Source organism: Acartia tonsa, chromosome 10 (assembly GCF_053477335.1).
Source record: "Acartia tonsa isolate MP-2025a chromosome 10, ASM5347733v1, whole genome shotgun sequence".
In the NCBI taxonomy this organism is placed as follows: domain Eukaryota; kingdom Metazoa; phylum Arthropoda; class Copepoda; order Calanoida; family Acartiidae; genus Acartia; species Acartia tonsa.
In genome coordinates this window covers 43,642,717-43,662,526 of record NC_137269.1, presented here as the reverse complement: position 1 = coordinate 43,662,526, position 19,810 = coordinate 43,642,717, and the positions used below count along the sequence as shown (strand labels likewise).

Sequence of the window (19,810 nt, the reverse complement as noted above, 5' to 3'; positions counted from 1 at the left end):
TTTTTCACTATTGCATTTAATAATTAACTTTAGAAATTTGTAATGACAAAAATATAGAGAAATACCTGTCTTTCAATTTGCATCAATAAAAAACAAACATCAAAATTTGAATGACATTTAAAGCAACTTTGAAAATGGACTAATCCTTATATAAAATTAATATCTGTGTGAGTTTAGCAAATGATTTTGTTTACTGCTCAATCAATATATTTTTTTATTAGCAAAGCTACTCTATAATTCACTTTATCTGTCCGTCCATCTGTCAGTCAGTAAGTCCGTAATGCTATGGGGGAAATGGAATTTACTCAGCTCCTATAAATGATAGAATGCTGAAATTTTTTGATAAAATTCTTATTAGTAAGGAGCACAATGAACTATAAAACATCAATGGCGGTCGGACCGCTTTTTAGCGGGTTTTAGGCTATTTTTGTATTTTTTGACATTTTTCTGCATATCTTTGGTGTTTATGGTTCGATTTCCAAAATTTTTTCAGTTATAGAAATCAAAATTAAATTTCCTGTCGTTTAAAGAAAACAACTATGACGGTCAGACTACCTTTAAACAGGTTTTAGGCTATTTTTGTATTTTTCACATTTTTCTCTATATCTTTGGTGTTTATGGTCCGATTTTCAAAATTTTTTCAGTTATAGATATCAAAATTAAATTTTCTGTCATTTAAAGAAAACAACTATGACAGTCAGACTACATTTAAACAGGTTTTAGGCTATTTTTGTATTTTTCACATTTTTCTCCATATCTTTGGTGTTTATGGTCCGATTTCCAAAATTTTTTCAGTTCAGGATATAAAAATTGAATTTCCTGTCGTTTTAAGAAAACAACTGTATTCCCGTCCATGAATTTTTGGGCTTAGCTACTTATGGATGTTGTCATCCTTGTTAATTATAGTATAAGCAAGTTATTAAAGGAAGCCTGCAAGAAGTAATAGATCTAACTGCTGAAAGAATGCACAAGTCGACCCAATACCCCAAATTTGTAGCCTTCTCTTAGCTCCTAAAATATTTACTCTTTTATTTCATGTATAAAAGATGTGGTATATCAGGAATGTCTAATTTCTAAACAAATGAGCCAAATGATCAATTCACATTTTAATAAAAGCATTAATAAATTTAACCTTCTTACCCCTTATAGAAATTAATCATTAACATATTTTTTTCTTCATTGGCACATGGAGTTTTATACAGTATGACCCTCGAAAAAGTATTTTTAAGCATCTGCAGCCCTTATTTCTCAATGAATTATTAAAAAATGCATATGTCCTTGTTCTCCATAGTATTCCACGTAAGTAGATATAAAAATATTTTTTTACCTCCATTAACACTGGAGATTTTTAGAGCTAAAGTTTTGAAAAAGTGACTGAGAAAAAGAATTTTTTTTTGTTTCTCTTATTTTTTGGATGGTTATATTATGTTTTTCTGGCAACTGAATAATGAGACACAAAGAAAAACAAGTTAACTAAATATTTCTTTTTTATTCCACCAAAAAATATAAATTGTTAATGGCAAAAAAATACTACTGAATGAATTGATTATTTGCAAATTTTAGATTATTTATTAACCCTTATTTATAGAAAAGGATTAATTTTGACAGTTGCTCCGCCTACTTTTCTGACATCTCAATTATTTAATAGGGGGTAAATTAAGCTTTTTAGACTAAAAAATCATTATGTTTTATTTTTATTTTCTTTATAACTTTTTTGTTATTAAAGTTAGGATTGTGAAACAAAAACAATTTTCCTGCTATATTCATAGAGATTTATTTGGTTTTTTAATCTTAAACAATTTTGCCTAATAAGTAAGTTTTTCAAAATATCATTAAACTAAAAAGACTCAAAAAATATGTGTAAAAAAATGCTTTTTACTCAAAAACTAAATTTTTTATTTCATTTTTGTATAAAGTTTCTGCTAGTAACAAAAATAAAAGGATTTCTAACTTAATTTTTGTTAAAAAAGTCGTTTCATGTTAAAAGTTACTTTTTCCTCAGTCACTTTTTCAAAACTTTAGCACTAAAAATCTCCGGTGTTAATGGAGGTAAAAAAAATATTTTTATATCTACTTACGTGGAATACTATGGAGAACAAGGACATATGCATTTTTTAATAATTCATTGAGAAATAAGGGCTGCAGATGCTTAAAAATACTTTTTCGAGGGTCATACTGTATAAGAAAGAATTTTAGTTTTTGACAAGTTATGTCTTAACAACTGTTTTTTCCAAAGTGCTATATTTTGTAATATTAATGGATTGAGACCAAATTACAATATTATTTCTGCCAGTGTTGTGGAGCCCCTTAATTTTGTTTAAAGAAAAACTCAATAAAATTTTTTTTTCAATTCTTGACTTTTGAAGGTTTTGAAGTTTTTGAGAAAAATGGACTTAAAACTCTTATAGGGTTTCCAAATTATAAAATTTAAACATTAAGTTAAGGTACACAAAAAAAAATTTTCCAGATAATTTTTTAATTACCCAAAGAGTCAGAGCCTTGCTTCCAGAAGCAGCTCCAGATCTAACTCTGGCCAGCTAGCTCCTAAACAGTTGCAGCACTGACTGATAATAATATCAGTTTAGCAATCAGTATTCACAGACAGAAAAAAATCCTGTTACTTTTATATTAAGGATTAGCAGCAACGCTCTTAAAAGCATTAAGATAACATGGGTTTTAAAAGAAATACTAGGGTAGTTATAGGGGTAATTTCAATTGTGATGGTGGAGATACTCTCCTTCTAAATAGATAAATAGTTTTATATAATTAAATCATAAATAAGTTTATGGAAGAAAATATCCTTCCACATAATTCAAGACTGACAACTTTGATATCTAATTTTACTCTAATTTCAAGTTTTATCAGCCAACATGCAAAATAAATCTAAAATAATATTTGGGGGGCAGAAACAAAGGTCATTCTTTCAACAAAGTATTTCCCATAAAAACATGTAACCTTTATGAATAATTTTTTGAATTAATTCTGTTGTTTGTTACAGCTGACTTTAAGTGACAAATAGAAAGAATTCCTTAAAAGCAAAAAAGTATTAACTAAGCTTACCATGATTTGTGAGTATTTCTGCTATTTTTCTCTTTCTATCTTTACCATCTCCTATTATATGTATTAATAATGTATTTAATTTACTTTGAAGGTCAGTCATTATTTTAAATATGTTTTGTCAAATCGTTTTTACTCCCTATCCCCTCAAAATGAAAAGCTTCACTGTCCTTGCCCCTCAACTTCTCATCAATATGAAGGAAAAATGTTGGAATAAATATACTTTACACATTTAAAATAGGGCATACCGTAATCATACGGATAACTTCCTTGAAGAGCCCTATCCAGAGCTGTATAACCTATGATATTTGTTGATTGATCAATAAAAAAAATTAGCAAGACAAAATTTTGTGTAGTTATATAGCACCGTAGTTATGTAGTCATTATAATATTATATAGAATTTGATATTCCTGTGATCTTTTAGCCAAGACCAACTTTTATTTTTTGCTTTATGCATATACTATCGGCTACACCCCTAGAAGCCTCTAGTGGCACTTTAAATGTTGCTTATTTAGGAGTCTCTGAACTTAAATAAAAAATTTCGATTTATTGTGCTTTCTCTTGAAAGGGTGGTGGTACCCTCCCCCCAAATAGTTATAAACCTTTCCGGGTTTATGAGAAGCTACCCAGTTAAGGAGAACCTGATTGGTTTATCAATACAAGATTCTTTGAACAGACAATCAGACAAACATCCTATTACTTTATTATAAGTATTCAATGTAAATCATTGAAATACATATCATCAAATTGCTACCAGTTTTTACAATAAAAATAGACATAATAGAAAAATAGAGAGAAATGTTCAGAGATTATTGGATTATTGGATTAGATAGATGGAAAGACATACAGGTGGATGTTTAAGAACTTGGATAGTCTAAGAATATTATGTAACTAACCATCATTATCTTTAGTGTTGGCATTAGCTCCATAATCTAGAAGTATCTTCACTGTATATGTGTATCTATATCTTACAGCAGCATGAAGACTGGTCATTCCTAGATATAAATATATTAGACACTTATATATTCTATAGTTCTTTGTATAGTCATAGACACGCAGAGAGAGGTAGTTTTACTATAGTTAAGTAGATAGACAAATATGTGGCCTGATAAGATTTTTAATAATATTTTCTAACTAACCATTATCATCTTTAATGTTGACATCAGCTCCATGTTCTAGTAGTATCATCACTGTATCTGTATTATCTGCTGCATACATAAGACTTGTCCTTCCTAAATATTATATATTAGTTACATTTTATATTCTAGTTTTATATTTGCATAATGATAGATAGATAGAATAAACTAAAGATACAATAATTAAATATAGTGTAATAATATCATGTAACTAACCATCCTTATCTTTAGTGTTGACATCAGCTCCATATTCTAAAAGTAGTCTGACTATTTCTGTGGATGCATACCACCCTGCTGCATACATAAGACTTGTCTTTCCTAGATATAATATAATAGTTACCTAATATATTCTATAGTTCATAGTATAGTTATAGACACAGAGAGAGAGAGAGCTATATAGGTAGATAAACAAATAAGTAGATTGATATATAAATATTGTGTAGGAAAGATAGATAAAGAATATTTAATAAAATTTTGTAATTAACCATAATTATCTTTGGTGTTGACATCAGTTCCATATTCTAGAAGTATCTTCACAGTATCTATGTTTCCCCTCTCTGCTGCATACATAAGACTGGTCCATCCTAGATATAAATATATTGATACTTTTATATTCTGTAGTTTAAATTAAAGTCATAGATAGATAAATTTATATATATTTAGTTGATAAATATTGTAAAATGATAGATAAAAAAATAAAGTTATAAATATCTATAATACAAAGTAGCTTGATGTATGTCTGTTTGTCCGTCTGTCTGTCCATCTGTCCGTCTGTCCATCTGTCCGTCTGTCCATCTGTCCATCAGTCCTGTGGTGGTTTAAGGCTATTTTCTTGGGGGGTGGGACACCCCCAAACTCCCCAAAAACAAAAAAATCTCTTCCATTTTTTTAGGCAGTTAATTATTAAAAGTAGTGGTTGCAGCTCTATAGGTATTTATCTTTTTTTTTTTAATTACCTCTTGTTGCTAAGCTGCTAGTCGTATATAAAAGTAAAAAGATATGTATGTGTGTCTGTCTGTTTAAATCAAAGGATCTCACTAACCACTGAACTGATCGGTTTCCCTTTACAGGGTAGATTCTCACAGGATTAAGGTTTACAACTATTTTTTTAGGGGGGGGTTGGGGGGGGGGGGGGGGGGGTTACCACCACCTTTCCAAGAGAAATCCCCAAAAAATCGAGAAATTCCATAGAGACTTCAATGCAACATAGACAAATTATTTCTCAAATTAGATATTTAAAATTTTAAAAAAAAACATATAAAGGGGCATAGCCGCTATTATGGTACACAGTGCCTTCGAAGGTGCTTTGACTTTAGTGTCAGAACCTAAATTGGGACATAGTGTATTTCATTACCCTAGGTTAGGTAACTTCATTTCACTTTTCAATAAAATCTAAAATGCAGCGGTTTTTGAGAAAATTAGATTTAAAAATTTCAAGTTCAATTTTCTTCCACTAGGAGTTACTGCATAATCATGACAAGAAAAGCAAAGATTATTTGTTTAAAATTTTGAACAACTTTGCTTTTATAAAGTCAGTCATAAAACCTCTCTATATATGATTTATTTAAGGCTGAATTTCCATGACCTTAGCAAAGCAATGAATAAAAATGGCCATTAATTGACTCACTTCAGGAGTGGTTTTGTGGTATCCGCCGAGGATCAATGGCAGACACCGGAGTTCAATTAGATTACGGCAGTGTGACAGACGTGGACACCTTACTATAGAGAAGCTACGCTTCTCTAGCTTTCACTAGATAATGATCAACATCTACTTTCAGTTGTCACTTTATTGAAGGGTTAAGAGATACTGGAGTTATATACAACAAACAATAATTACATGGATAGGAATAAATAATCATAACATAAAAGCATAAATAATACATATACAATGGTCAGTTTGGGCAATAATGATTCCCCCATCCCTGGAAAGGGTGGGGGAGAATTAAGAATACAGTTAACCATAATAAACATGACAGATTCAAATCATTAATTCTAAGCGTAGGGAGGGGGTCACTAGACCCCTTCCCCAGGACTCGGGGGAGGGCCATTGACCCTCCACCGAACCCCAGATCAGGGGTGCCATAGACATGGCTCACGGTTGCCGAATACCACAACTCTCCCCTCGGAAGGCTGGGAGATGGTTTCCCTGCCAGACTTCCGACAGTGGTTGAGGCCTTCGGCCCGCTCCTTAGGGCTAAAATATATACAAACGATAATGATTCAATGGAATCCTAGTGGTGAGTATCTTCTTAGGGTTGATGGGCTCCCAACGTGGAATAGAAGGCAGAGGCTGACTTGGGTTGGATACGTTGGTCAGCACCGGCAGGTATCAGGTTTGGTGGTGGCACATTTGTTGCTGGAACGGTCAGCAGTGGGACCTGCGGGTTGTTGTTGGCAGCGGCTGGGGCACTGGCTGCCAGGTTGATTGTCTGAGCAGCGGCCTGTCCTCCTGAGGGGCCGCGGGGTCTGCCAGAGGGCGGTCCTGGCCTACCTGGGCGGTCATGCCCGCTGTCCGTGGATTTCATAGACACCATTTCCTCGGCTGCTTCCCTGCCGATGGGGATGGCATCCCAGTCCACTGAAAAGTCCCGGGACTTGGCATGGTTGAGCCTGGCTCTAGCCATCGCCTTCTTATACAAGGCTGGGTGGTACAGGAACACTTGTGATATCGCATTCAGGGCTGCCCGGACTCCTCCTTGTGCTGCTGCCAGAGAAATGATGGTTAGGTCCCCCAGCAGTTTGAGGATCAGCAGCAGCAAGCACAGGATGGCGGCGCCATCTCCCCACTCGTGGATGGCTTGTCTAAATCCTGCCCAGACATCCAGGGCTGCCTCTCCTTCCTCCGCCAGTCGGTCAATGTTGTAGGACACTATCCCATGGTCTCCTGTGGCCGAACAGCTGCCTTGCTGAACGCAGGAGCCATAGGATAGGCCGGTCAGCATGGCACTCTTGTATGCTGGGAACGCCAGCAGTTGTTGCCAGTCGTTCAACTCAGCCTGTGAATACAAACCACCTGAACTGAAGTCATCTAAGGGGTCTGTCAACAACTGCTTAGGCGTATCCAGCGGGGGTGGCCTCTTCTTGGGAGCAGGGGTTAACTCTATCCAGCCTTCCTCCGCGTGCACAGTCAGGGGGTAGGTGGAGGAACAGGGAATCTTGGTGGCGTGCTCACTGTATACCCGCGTCACAGCGTCTACAAAACCTGTGGGCTCCACTGGCACTTTGTCCCAACACTCCTTGTGTTCGCGGACAACATACTTGTGCCTTTGGCAGGTCAGCTGCAGCAGGATGTCTCCCCTCAGTACCGAGAACGTGCTCCCCTGGACACGCACCGGGTGGGCCGGATCTAGTTGCTGGAGCTTCCAGCAGTTGGCCGCTACTTCTTCTGCTGCAGTGCTTCTCATGCGTGTTTCCAGGGTAAATCCAATATAACCTGCATGGATCTGTGCTTGAAGGGGAACGTCAACATCCCTGGCCGACACTCGGGGCAGCGCAGCCGCGGCTGGGTCAGCTGCCACAAACAACGCTGGATGGTTGGTGGCATGGGCCTCGAAGTCGCAGTTCACAATTGAGGTGGGGCTGGTCATGTTGATGAAAAACTGGGCCTGATGGTCAACCAGATATGCATCCCTCACCAGGCTGGGCTGGAGGCTGCGGATCAGCCTCAAGGGGCAATCTCTTCCCAGGTGGTCCCACACGTAGGTTGCTTCCCCAGTGATACAGGACAGCTCAGAATGGGGACAATCGAGGGTCAGGTGGTCAGACTGGGACTCCACCCGTCCATCCTCCACCACATAGGTCTCCTCCTTGACCAGCAGCCGCCGCTCCTGGAGTACTAATTCATTGCGGTAGAGCTGGCCCTCAAAGTGGACGTCCTCCCCCTCGCAACCCACCCCCTCGGGGCTGTTGACGAGGGCGCCCACCATATCAATGGTGAAGAACAGGGGGTGGTTCAGCTGGAACGTCAGTGGCTGGGTCTTGCCTGGCAACGTGTATACTCGGTTCCTGGCCAGGTCTCGGCACGCTTCTGGGTCTATCTTGGTTGGCCTCATGAGGGTGGGGACCGAGGTCACCTTGAGGTGACCCCATACCCCACACCTGAATGTCCACTGGGACACGGTGAGCTGACAGCTGAACCCAGTGGTTTCCCTCACCTTGACTTGCTGCAGGACGTGGATGTCATGGCCCAGGGGCACCTCCTGGTGTAGGGGCTCCGTGTCACACATCTTTTCTTTATTGTAAGACGTGACATGGGTGGGGTTGGCACAGTCCCACCCCACCAGGACGTAGCTGGTTGTAGGCCACACGGCTGCCAGCAGGAGGCCCCACAGGACCATCCACCAATGGGAGAGGCTTCCAGGTAACCATCTTCCTCGTGCACGCGGCTGGGGATCTCCGGCTCTGGTCACGGCTGCTTCTTGGGGCTGGACACGGCTGGGCTGCTCCTGGCTAGACACAAATTTCCATTGAGCGTTATCTGTATGCGGCCGAGGCACCCCGATACCCTCCCCAATGACAGACTGGCAAGCGACTGGCACTTGCCTGGGTGTCGGCTCCCCTAGCCCTAAGTGCTCCCTTCCCTGGTCCAAGGCATGCCCAGTGGCATGGGGCTGAAGTGCAGGTGGCACAGGCTCGCCCTTACTCAATGCCCCCCCCTGCCCTAGGAACTCAGGTGCATGTGGCACAGGCAAGTCCTTATTTTCCCAATTTTCAATCTCCCCAGCCTCAAGTGCAGGGGGCACAGGCAAGGCTGGGTGTTTACAAGGTTTTGGATTCAATACATTTAACAAATTCAACTTATCCTGATGGTGAGCCGCTGGGTTCCCTTGGCTGGTAGAGGGCTCTGGATGGCATGTAGCTGGACTCTCCCTGCAGGCTGGTGGCGCTGGCTGGCATGTAGCTGGGCTCTCCCTGCAGGCTGGTGGCGCTGGCTGGCTGGGGGTGACGGGTGTCACCCCTTCCTCTGGGACCGCTGGCTCGTTCCAGGACTCAGGTCTCTCGGTGGCGGCGACGGTTGTCGCCCCAGACATCAGGTTGGAGGCTGGCTCGTTCCAGGATCCAGGTATCTCGGTGGCGGCGACGGTTGTCGCCCCAGGCACACGGTGGGAGGCGCTGGATAGCACCCCCCCATCATCCCAGGTGGCGACGCCGGGTGGCGTCCCATACATCGATGCAGAGGTGCTGGCTAGCACCTCCTGCCTCTCTCGTTCCGCGGCTGCCAGGGCCTCCCCATACACCGTCTCAGGGACGCTGGGCAGCTCCCCTCCACTCTTGCTGGGTAGGCTCAGTCGGGCAGGTTCCATCATGTTGAGGCTGAAAGGCTGGGGCCTCAGCACCTCTGGCTCGGCTATGTTGTTGGGCTGTATCATCTCTGGCCCCAGATGGTTAAGACTGAAGCCTAGGCCAACCCGGTTGGGCTCAGCCGCGCCGCCCAGTACGTTGATCCTAGCTGGGACAGTCCCGAACTGCGGCATCCCATCGGCTCGGTCCGCAGCTCTGGGGGCGGCTGCTTGCGGTGGTGGTGCTGGGGGCGCGCTCCCTTCCATATGGGCCACTCTGCTGGGCTTCCCTGGAGGGGCACCTTTGTCGGCGGTGCGCCTGCGGCTGGCTACCTGGGCCCAGTCAGCTCTACACTCGGCCGCCGTGTGGCCGTCATAGTGGCAACGCTCACACTTGGCAGAACGGTCACGGCGTGGCTGGGTGCGCCTCTCCTCTAGGCTAACTTCCACAGGCGTTGGACAGTCTCGAGCTCGGTGGCCTCTCCCCTGGCAGCGGTAGCAGCGGCCTGGGACCTTGTCATCTGGAGCGACCTTCCCCATCTGGTGGAGACCCGGAGCCAAGGAGCCAATCTCCATTGGCTCCGACTCGTCATATTGGGGCAACTGGATGCAGGCAGATCCAGTCAGCCCGTCGGTCGAGTCCACTAAGCACACACCTTCCTTCAGCTGCTTAGTAACCATGGTCACGGTGAACATGGCCTTGCGAGTGTACTCAGGTACACTCGCAATTTCATGGTTCATCATGAGGCGTTTTACATTGGCGTTACGAATTCCACGGTTTAATTCGTCCACCAACAATTCAAGATCCTCATGATTGAAGGCGTCCCTATACAAGGCGCACTTTGTTGATATGTACGCCTGTATAGGTTCTGTCGAGTGTTGCTTGTAGTCCCTAAACGCTTGTTTAAGCGTTTGGGACTCAAAAGCAGGGCGAAATAACAATTCACACTCGGTCTTGACCTGTTCGTAGGTCAAGGCTTGGCCTGCCTCGCCAAACAGATGGGACGCCATTTCCGCCGCTTGCCCTACCAATGACAGTAGTAGGGCGTTGCGGCGGTTGAGGGAATCATGAGGTGGCACGCGGTAAGCCGCCCATGACATCTCCAGTCGGCGGATATGTGCCGACCAGGACTGCTTGGGCGGCCCTCTATACTCCGGCAGATTGCTCAGCATCAGCTTGCGGTACTCGGCTGGGGCCGGCTGAGGGTCATCCTGGAGCCATCCTGGGGCTTGGTCACCTCCTGGGACTTGATGCTGGTCCATTGGGTCAACGGTGAAACGGCGGGCACAAAGTTATACAGGTCTACAATGAATGGGTTGTCACTTGAGGCTTCCTAGCCTAACAGCCAACACTGTTTGTATCACTAGGTTGGGAGTTTTAGTTGCAAAGATATAACTTAGCTGTACTTATCAATAGTTAGGTGTTGAGGTAGATAGATGTTGAGGGTCTGAACTGCTGTCAGGAACTGATTGGGTTTTCCCTTATCACACTAGAGCTAGGAGGAAAGAAACTTGCAATTCTTTATTTGCTAAAAATACCCCTGTTAGATGCTATGGAGTAGCTCTGCTCTGGTGTGAAAGTGTGTGTGTGTGTGTGCGTGGAATCTTCGGTCCTTGTAACGCGCGTTCGCGCCGTCAAATCCGCGCACACGGGAAAAACGCGCTCTCACCCCTCAGCTCGCTCCCTCATTGGTCCGCTTCGTCCGTTGGATTTATGATGTTTTCCGCACTTTGTTGCGCTACCCGTGAATGGCGCTCTGTATATCCGATCGTTAGCTCCACACTACAGACGGACTTAGTTTAGTGTGGGTAGGAAGGGGGAAGCGCGTAAGGGGACGGGGGTAACTCCGTCCGTTCCCACTGTGAGGGAGGGGGTAACTGTGTGCTGGTGTAATGGGGCCTCTGCTTCTTAATCTTAGGCTTATCTGTTATATAACCCTGATTGTATTTGTCTTCAAATGGAGAGGGGCCCCCTCCCCTTCCCTTGGAATAAGGGGTGTATTGTTATTGTGCTGTGGGCTTGAGATTGTTTTGATTATATTACATCTAGCTTTTATTGCTGTCCTTATCACAATTGCATAACAGATTTGTTGACCAACTCTGTTCTATTTTTAGCTGTTATCACAATACACAGTAATCCAAGCCTGTTCTATTCTTAGATTTATCACAACACAACAATTTGTTTGCCAAGCTTTGCTCATAAATCTATTGTTTGGCCATCACATTAGGGTGGTAATCCCTGCAAATGTGATATAATATCTGTCTTCTAGATGGGTGGCTGCGTTGTAGCTTCTCAGGATACTCGGGGTTGACGTAGTTTTTCTCTGTTCTGGTGCACTACACCCGTATGTTAGCTCGCAGCTTGCAGCTATGTGGCATGTTTCAGCCTATCGGCGGCAGGGAATGTCCCGTCCTGCTAGCGCCACTGGTTCGGATCCTGCTATTTCTTGCAGTAAAGTTGGCCTATTTTCAGCCGTCTACACGTATTTGGCTTGTTTCAGCCGGTCCGCAGGCCTGTTTCAGCCCTTTTGGCGCTCAATTCTCCGTTAGATATCAGCGCTGCTCGCGGTTATTCGTCAGATTTCGCTGTTTTGCTTCCACAACTGCCGGATGCAGAGTTAAACTTTGCTGTCCAGGGTGGGTAATTCAGGTTGCTTGCGTCAGTTTTGCCAGATTCACTGCTGGGAGTACCTTAGCCTCAGATGCGCGTCTGCTCTACACTTGTGGTTCGCCGTAATCTCACACAGCTGTCACCAAAGTTGTGGTATCCGCCGAGGATCAATGGCAGACACCGGAGTTCAATTAGATTACGGCAGTGTGACAGACGTGGACACCTTACTATAGAGAAGCTACGCTTCTCTAGCTTTCACTAGATAATGATCAACATCTACTTTCAGTTGTCACTTTATTGAAGGGTTAAGAGATACTGGAGTTATATACAACAAACAATAATTACATGGATAGGAATAAATAATCATAACATAAAAGCATAAATAATACATATACAATGGTCAGTTTGGGCAATAATGATTCCCCCATCCCTGGAAAGGGTGGGGGAGAATTAAGAATACAGTTAACCATAATAAACATGACAGATTCAAATCATTAATTCTAAGCGTAGGGAGGGGGTCACTAGACCCCTTCCCCAGGACTCGGGGGAGGGCCATTGACCCTCCACCGAACCCCAGATCAGGGGTGCCATAGACATGGCTCACGGTTGCCGAATACCACAGTTTTATGAAGAACTTTATAAAAGCAAAGTTGTTCAAAATTTTAAATAAATAATCTTTGCTTTTCTTGTCATGATTATGCGGTAACTCCTAGTGGGTGAAAATTGAACTTGAAATTTTCAAATTTAATTTTCTCAAAAACGGCTGCATTTTAGATTTTATTGAAAAGTGAAATAAGGTTACCTAACCTAGAGTAATGAAATGCACTATGTCCCAATTTAGGTTCTGACACTAAAGTCAAAGCACCTTCATTTGCACTGTGGGTATATATAATGAAACTAACCAAGTTTAATTTCTTTAATGTTGACATTAGCTCTATGTTCTAAAAGTATCTTCACTGTATCTATGTTTCCATACTGTGCTGCATACAAAAGACTGGTCTTTCCTAGATAAAAATATATAGACATACAGATAGAGGTGTTTAGAGCTTGATATATTTAAACTGTTTTAACCTATTTTTGAAAGGTATATCAAAAATATACTCTGACGTACCTGTAGATCATACTGCAAAGCCAAAAATGAGAACAATTGCCCACATCGATTTTTATTAGGATTTTAAAGTTTATTTTTTACTATGAATTAAATAAATTTTACTGAATCGTGATGTTTCTTTCCTTTGTGGGTAAAATACTCAGCTTTTAGAGTGTCTTGCTTCATAAATAATGTATGCTAGTATAGAGTAAAGTTAGGTCTTTTGATTTTATCTATCAAAACTAATAAAAATATAATTCTTTACAATATATCAATGAATTAACATAAAAATGTTTAATGTAAATTATACATTTAAAACACATCAAAATCAGCTATAGAGGGCTAAATCTTTAAAAACGTAAATAAATGTTTATGCAGTACAACAGATTTATCTTTATCACATTTACAAATATGATATAAAATAAGATTATTCAAATTTATTTTTTAAAATATTTTTAAAAAGTATGTATCATTAATGTGTATAGTTTTCATTCTTTTCATTTTGATTAAATAAAAGTTATTCTACTATATTGGAAATAAGTCACTTTGTGAAAACACTATATTTAAGATTTAAAGATTTCTAGCTTTGTCATTTGTTAATGCTGAATCCTCATAGTTTTTATGTTAATTCATAGATATATCCTACATCTTTCACTTTTAATGATTAATTATAAATATAAAACCAATAGAGCTATTTTTTACTATCATTATCATTTTATGAAGACAATGCTTTGTAAGCAAGAATTTTACCCAAAAAGAAAAGACAGTTCATGATTCAGTAAAATTTATTTAATCCATAGTAAAAAATAAATTTAAAATCTTAATAAAAATTGATGTGGGCATCATTCTCATTTTTAGCTCTGCAGTTCGATTCTACAGGTGTCAGAGTATATTTTTGATATACCTTTCAAATATAGGTTAAAAACAGTGTAAGATAAGTAGATATCTAATAACAGGATAAAAAGATAGCTGGAAAGATGAATGCTGTGAGGTACATATATAGGTAGATAGATAGATAAAATAGTTAATAAAATAATATACTAAAGATACAAATATTTAGATACCACTATTATCTATAGAGTTGACTTTAGCTCCATGTTCTAGAAGTATCTTCACTGTATCTGTACTTCCACTTTCTGATGCCATCATAAGACTGGTCTTTCCTTCTAAATATAAAGATATTATATTTTCTGTAGTTTAAAGATATTCAAATATTTTGATAGAAATAGATAGTTATTTTTTTTATCAAATTAAAAGATCTATAGTTCATAGTAAGGTTATTTAATGAATTTATACAATATAAATTTTATAGATAATTCTAATGTACCCTATCATACCTATTAAAAGATATGAATATGAATAAAATTTATACATAAATTCATATTAGTTGGTTTTTAAAAATTTAATATTTTTTTCCACTATGATATTTTTGCTGTTATTATATTTTCAACTTGATTCCTGAAATCATGATTTCTAGGACAATTAGGCACTGTCTTGTTGACAAAGTATTTCTTTATTATTGTACTAGTGGCTTCACCCCTAGAATCTTTTCACTCCAGGTACAGGGGAGATTTTAAATAGAATTTTAATTTTCCTTTATAATTTTTATAAACAATGTTTCAAATAAAACTGTGTTTTCCATTTTTCTGACACAACCAGAAGGAATATAGAAAAATACAGGATGGAGTTATTCCAAAAATTTAAATATGTGTCATAGTTATGTGTCACACCCATATGTGTAAAGTCCTCTAATCATAGCCTTCTATCTCACACACAGAAAATGAGAAGTTTATGTAGGCATAAATATAAGTTTATTTTACATTTTGTACTTTATTTCTGATGCTTAAAGAGAAAATTTTATAAAAAAAATTTGCTTCAAAATCTTGAAAATTGTTTCTCTCATATTTTTTTTTTGAATGAAAATTAAATAACATAACAAAATTTTCTAACCTTCACATTGACTTTGTCCAAAATCACCACCAGACTTTGTGATTATCAACACAAAACGAGAATCACCGCCAGCTTTTACAAGAGGTGTTCTTCCTGATTATGAAAACATACATAAAAAATGAGTCTTGTCTATGAAAATTTTATTATCTTTGTTTTTACCTTTTTCATCTTGTATATTTATATCTTCTTCATAAACTGTTGTCACATTATTTAATAATTCGATGCATGCTGAGAAATATTTTCTGCAAGCCTCTAAAATAAAGAATTTTATACAGGGTGTCCCTCAGAAACTGGTTTTTTTTTGTTCATTACTAACTTAATATTTAAGCTACCTTAGTAAATTAAAAAGGATTTGCGGCCTACTACTGACCATTTTATGGTATAATGGTGAAAAATCTGCAATCTATGAGATATTACATAAGAGGTTGAATTTATTGAATTTAGACTAACTCACAAGAAAAAATTTGCTTTGTGAACTTTAGGATGAGCTAGGGGCCAAACGGCTGGTCGTACAGACTTTCAAACCACAGCAATAGAACTGGTTTTACTTGGCAAACAAAAAGTTCCTAATCTTGAGGAATCTGAGGTGTAAAATAAGTGAGCTATATTTAACAATATGCACAAAATTGGTCTTTTTTTTGTTAATTTTTAATGTGTAGCTCACTTCAAATGCCACAAGAACCTGAACGATATAATTTTTTTTGTTAGACTTCAATGCCAGTAGGCTGCCAAATCCTTTTTATTTCACTAAGATAGGTCAAATATTAAGGGAAGATATCTTCTACAATAAACTTAATAGAAACAATAGAAATGTTTCGATTTTACAAAAATATTAGCCAATCAAATATCTGTCATTTTATCATTAACATTTAATCTAAAGTTAAAATAAAAGTGGTCATTTTTTAAAGAAAATATTTGATTTATTTTCACTGATGAACTTCAACATTAGATAAATAATTAAAATATTGAAATTGACTTTTACCTGTCAAAACAGAGGGAACTTTGCTACAATTCGGAATTTTTTTACATACATCTAATGATGTATGTATAGCTGTATAAATTTTCACATTGTCCCTAAAAAATTCTAAAGATAAAAGACTATACCTTTATTGGATATTAAATTTAAAGCTAAATTTAAAATAAAAAAAGAATCTTACTCTGTTTTAATCCACATTTTATGTTTAGGCCTGCACCAAGAAACAATTCTATTAGCAAGTTCCAATTTGGTATCAGGTTCCAATGTGGGGTCCCCTTGTGGGTCTGTAGGACAGTTTGGAGGTTGAAATCATTTTTTTAAAAGTAGAAATTTGATTAGATATTTGTCCCTGTTAAAAGAGTTATGCATGGTCCCATTTCTCCTCTCCATATTGAAACCCTTTTGGCCACACCCCTCCTTAACCGAACTTTAGATTAAAAAAATTTCCCAAACATTCGGACAATTGGGCGTTCAAATAGGACCTAGTGGTAGTTAGAATCAGTTGAGAACAAAATCCCAGCCGTTCCTTCTTGCCAGATATCGCCATTTTAAGATTTTTAGTAAAATTGCACTAAATATCCAAATACAAACTTAAATCTTCTTTAAATTTTTTAGTATGATTTTAGTGAGACAGTCCCAAAACAGAGTATCTTTGCTCCTGTGGCCAAACTGACTGCCTGGAGTCCCTAACAGAGATTGCCTTTATGGCTTAACACAAGTAGGGATTCGAACCCATTCCCAAAACTAACTAATGTGGAATAGCTGTGTATTACAGCATTAGGTTAGTATTTTCACCACTAACAGATGGAAGGCAAGGCCAATCCTAACCAGAAACCCGATCATTCACCCACAGGCCCTAGTGAAGCACCTTGGAGGTCTACTTGTTTTCTGGGGTGTTGTTCACCTGCACCTATGGATTGGGCAGGTTGAGACTTAATGGTGCCCTCAGACTCCCATGTACCCTGCCATTTGGGCCAAGCTCAGAGTGATGTCACACACCTGGCTTGTGCCCTGTCCATGAGATGCTTCCCTGCCAATCACAGATCAGCACAGCTGCCATGGAAGAATAGCTGCAGGTGGTGGGCCGCATACCTTTGCTCAAGATGCAAGTTAGCACTACCCTGATCTTGATCCTCCAGGAGATCATGGTAGTGTGCATCTTGAACTATGCCCTGAGCCTGGGAAGGTTCTTTCTGAGGGAGTTGGGGACACCATTACTGTTTGACAAACCTGAGCTGATGGTATGGATCAATAGGGAGAGTAGCCATGGTCGCCCCCCATTCACATTAAGCAATGCATGAGTTAGGGACACAGTTACTGTTTGTATATTACATTAATGGGATCAGGCAATGCATGCCCCTTTGAATACCTTCTAGCTGTTGTTGGTGATCAGCAGGTTCAGCTCCTTGTTAAAGTTTTACCTGGGGTCCCCTGCACTGGAAAGTTAGGCCTGGTCTTGACCACCATCTCTCTCCTGGGGGGCCGTTTGATGCAGTCGCACCTCCTGGAGGCACATTGAACACCATGGGGGTGTACAACTAAGAATAGCCCCTGTTCAGTTTTACCTTTTGAGGGGCCCAGGCCCCTATCTTGATGGGAATGGCCAAGAACTTCACGCTACCCATATCCTAGTCATCAGTCAGCTCTGAACAGGTGCTCCTTGACCTTATGAAAGTTGATGCGGACAAGGGCTGTGGCCCCGTGAAAGCTGCCCTGGCCAGACAGTTGATTTTACAGCTAGAGGGCTTCTTGTCTTTAGCAGCTGTTTGTGGGAGGGACTCTGGGCCTTTCCCAGGCTTGGCAGGGCTGTGACCACTTGCTTAATGTGAGTGGGGGCGACCATGGCTACTCTCCCTATTGATCCATACCATCAGCTCGGGTTTGTCAAACAGTAATGGTGTCCCCAACTACCTCAGAAAGAACCCTCCCAGGCTCTGGGCATAGTTCAAGATGCACACTTCCATGATCTCCTGGAGGATCAAAATCAGAATAGGGCTAACTTGCATCTTGAGTGAAGGTATGCGGCCCACCACCTGCAGCTATCCTTCCATGGCGGCTGTGCTGATCTATGATTGGCAGGGGAGTAACTCACAGCCCATTTTAGGGGCCAGGTGTGTGGCATTATTCTAAGCTTTGCCCAAATGGCAAATCCCTACTTGTGTTAACACATAAAGGCACTCTCTGTTAGGAACTCCAGGCAGTAAGATTAGCCACAGGAGCAAAGATTCTCTGTTATTGAGCTGTCTCACTAAAATTATAATAAAAAATTTAAAGAAGATTTAAGTTTGTATTTGGATATTTAGTGCAATTTTACTAAAAATCTTAAAATGGTGATATCTGGCAAGAAGGAACGGCTGGGATTTTGTTCTCAACTGATTCTAACTACCACTAGGTCCTATTTGAACGCCCAATTGTCCGAATGTTTGGGAAATTTTTTTAATCTAAAGTTCGGTTAAGGAGTGGTGTGTGGCCAATAATATTTCTGTAATCCACCATTCCATTTTAGCCTTTCTTGGTAATGATATCATTAAGGCCAATATGATTTTTGTAATACACCATTCCTCTTTCAAGAGTGACAAAACTGGAAGGGCTATGTTTCTGTAATCTTCCATTACTTTTTTTTACATAAATCTTTGAGGATTAAGGGTGACAATAAATTTTGAAATAAATCAATACACAATTTAAGCTATTATTCTTATCTGAATAGAAAAGAAGTCAATGTTACTTAATAATATTGGCTAAGATGATATCTTCATAAAGAGAGTTGAAAATGGAATTGCCTTTTTAGAGGAACAAAACTGTAATCATAGGTTATATTTCTGCTTTTATAAAAATTATTTTAACCTAAGCCACTGAAGCCACTGTTGATGATTTCATGGAGTGCAGACACAACTGATGAGATAAGTATTTTTATATAAATAATGTGGAAAAGCATTGAATAATGACATGCAGTGGCAAGCTAAGCACTTTGTCTAGAGGGGGGCATTTTGAACATATTGCAAAATTTTCCTTTAATCCCTTTCCCTTCTTCCCTTCCCCCTCCCATTCCCCGCACATATCCCCCATCTCTTCATCCCCATCCCTTCAGCTAAAAGGCATCTTGCTAAAAATTAGGTGGGAGCAAGATGAAAACTCTTATAGGAAATCATTTGGAAAATTACATTTCCCCCATAGTGCTAAGGACAGACAGACATAGTATTGAATTATTAAATTATAGCTAAAGAGTTATATCACCATCTTCCACTTTAAATGGCATTTTAAAAATCTGTCCCTTTTTTTATAAAGTGGTGATTGCAACTTGCAAGGATATGCTTGATTGGTGTGCGAAGCACACAAAAAAAATTTTACACCACCTTCAAACTAAATTCAATTAAAGACAACAAAGGTTGTGTTATTTTATCAAGTCAAGAATATAGGGTGTTGTGAGCTTTAATTAGGGTTTTTAAACTGTTTTTAACCTATTTTTGAATGGGGGGTCAAAAATATACTAGGACACCTATAGAATCAGACTGCAGAGCCCAAATTTGAATTAAGTCCCCAATAAACTTTTTTTGGTGGATTTAAAAATTAATTTTTAATGTTGCTCTGGTCATTTTGACTAGAGCAAAAGGTCTTTTTTACTCTGGGTAATATTGTGGCTTTTAGAACAATTTATATAATTCTCTTTATATTGATACAATTAAAAAAACATTACTCTCTTCAATGAAAAT

The 19,810-nt window shown here is 39.5% G+C and overlaps 1 protein-coding gene across 1 annotated transcript in view; it reads right to left on the bottom strand.

Annotated features, from left to right (window-relative positions):
- The window catches only part of LOC145330829 (uncharacterized), a 49,278-nt gene extending 30,285 nt beyond the window's left edge, over positions 1-18,993 (bottom strand). Inside the window, exons 1-13 of the mRNA XM_080175493.1 lie at positions 18,945-18,993; positions 16,282-16,384; positions 16,107-16,198; positions 15,284-15,376; positions 15,125-15,217; positions 14,239-14,340; positions 12,987-13,088; positions 4,680-4,778; positions 4,411-4,512; positions 4,198-4,290; positions 3,955-4,053; positions 3,306-3,356; positions 3,061-3,111 (exon numbers count right to left, since the gene is read on the bottom strand). Of these exons, the coding sequence (XP_080031619.1) occupies positions 3,061-3,111; positions 3,306-3,356; positions 3,955-4,053; positions 4,198-4,290; positions 4,411-4,512; positions 4,680-4,778; positions 12,987-13,088; positions 14,239-14,340; positions 15,125-15,217; positions 15,284-15,376; positions 16,107-16,198; positions 16,282-16,298 (994 nt within the window). The 5' untranslated portion in view covers positions 16,299-16,384; positions 18,945-18,993. The remainder of the gene's footprint in view (positions 1-3,060; positions 3,112-3,305; positions 3,357-3,954; positions 4,054-4,197; positions 4,291-4,410; positions 4,513-4,679; positions 4,779-12,986; positions 13,089-14,238; positions 14,341-15,124; positions 15,218-15,283; positions 15,377-16,106; positions 16,199-16,281; positions 16,385-18,944) is intronic.
- Positions 18,994-19,810: the final 817 nt, after the last annotated feature.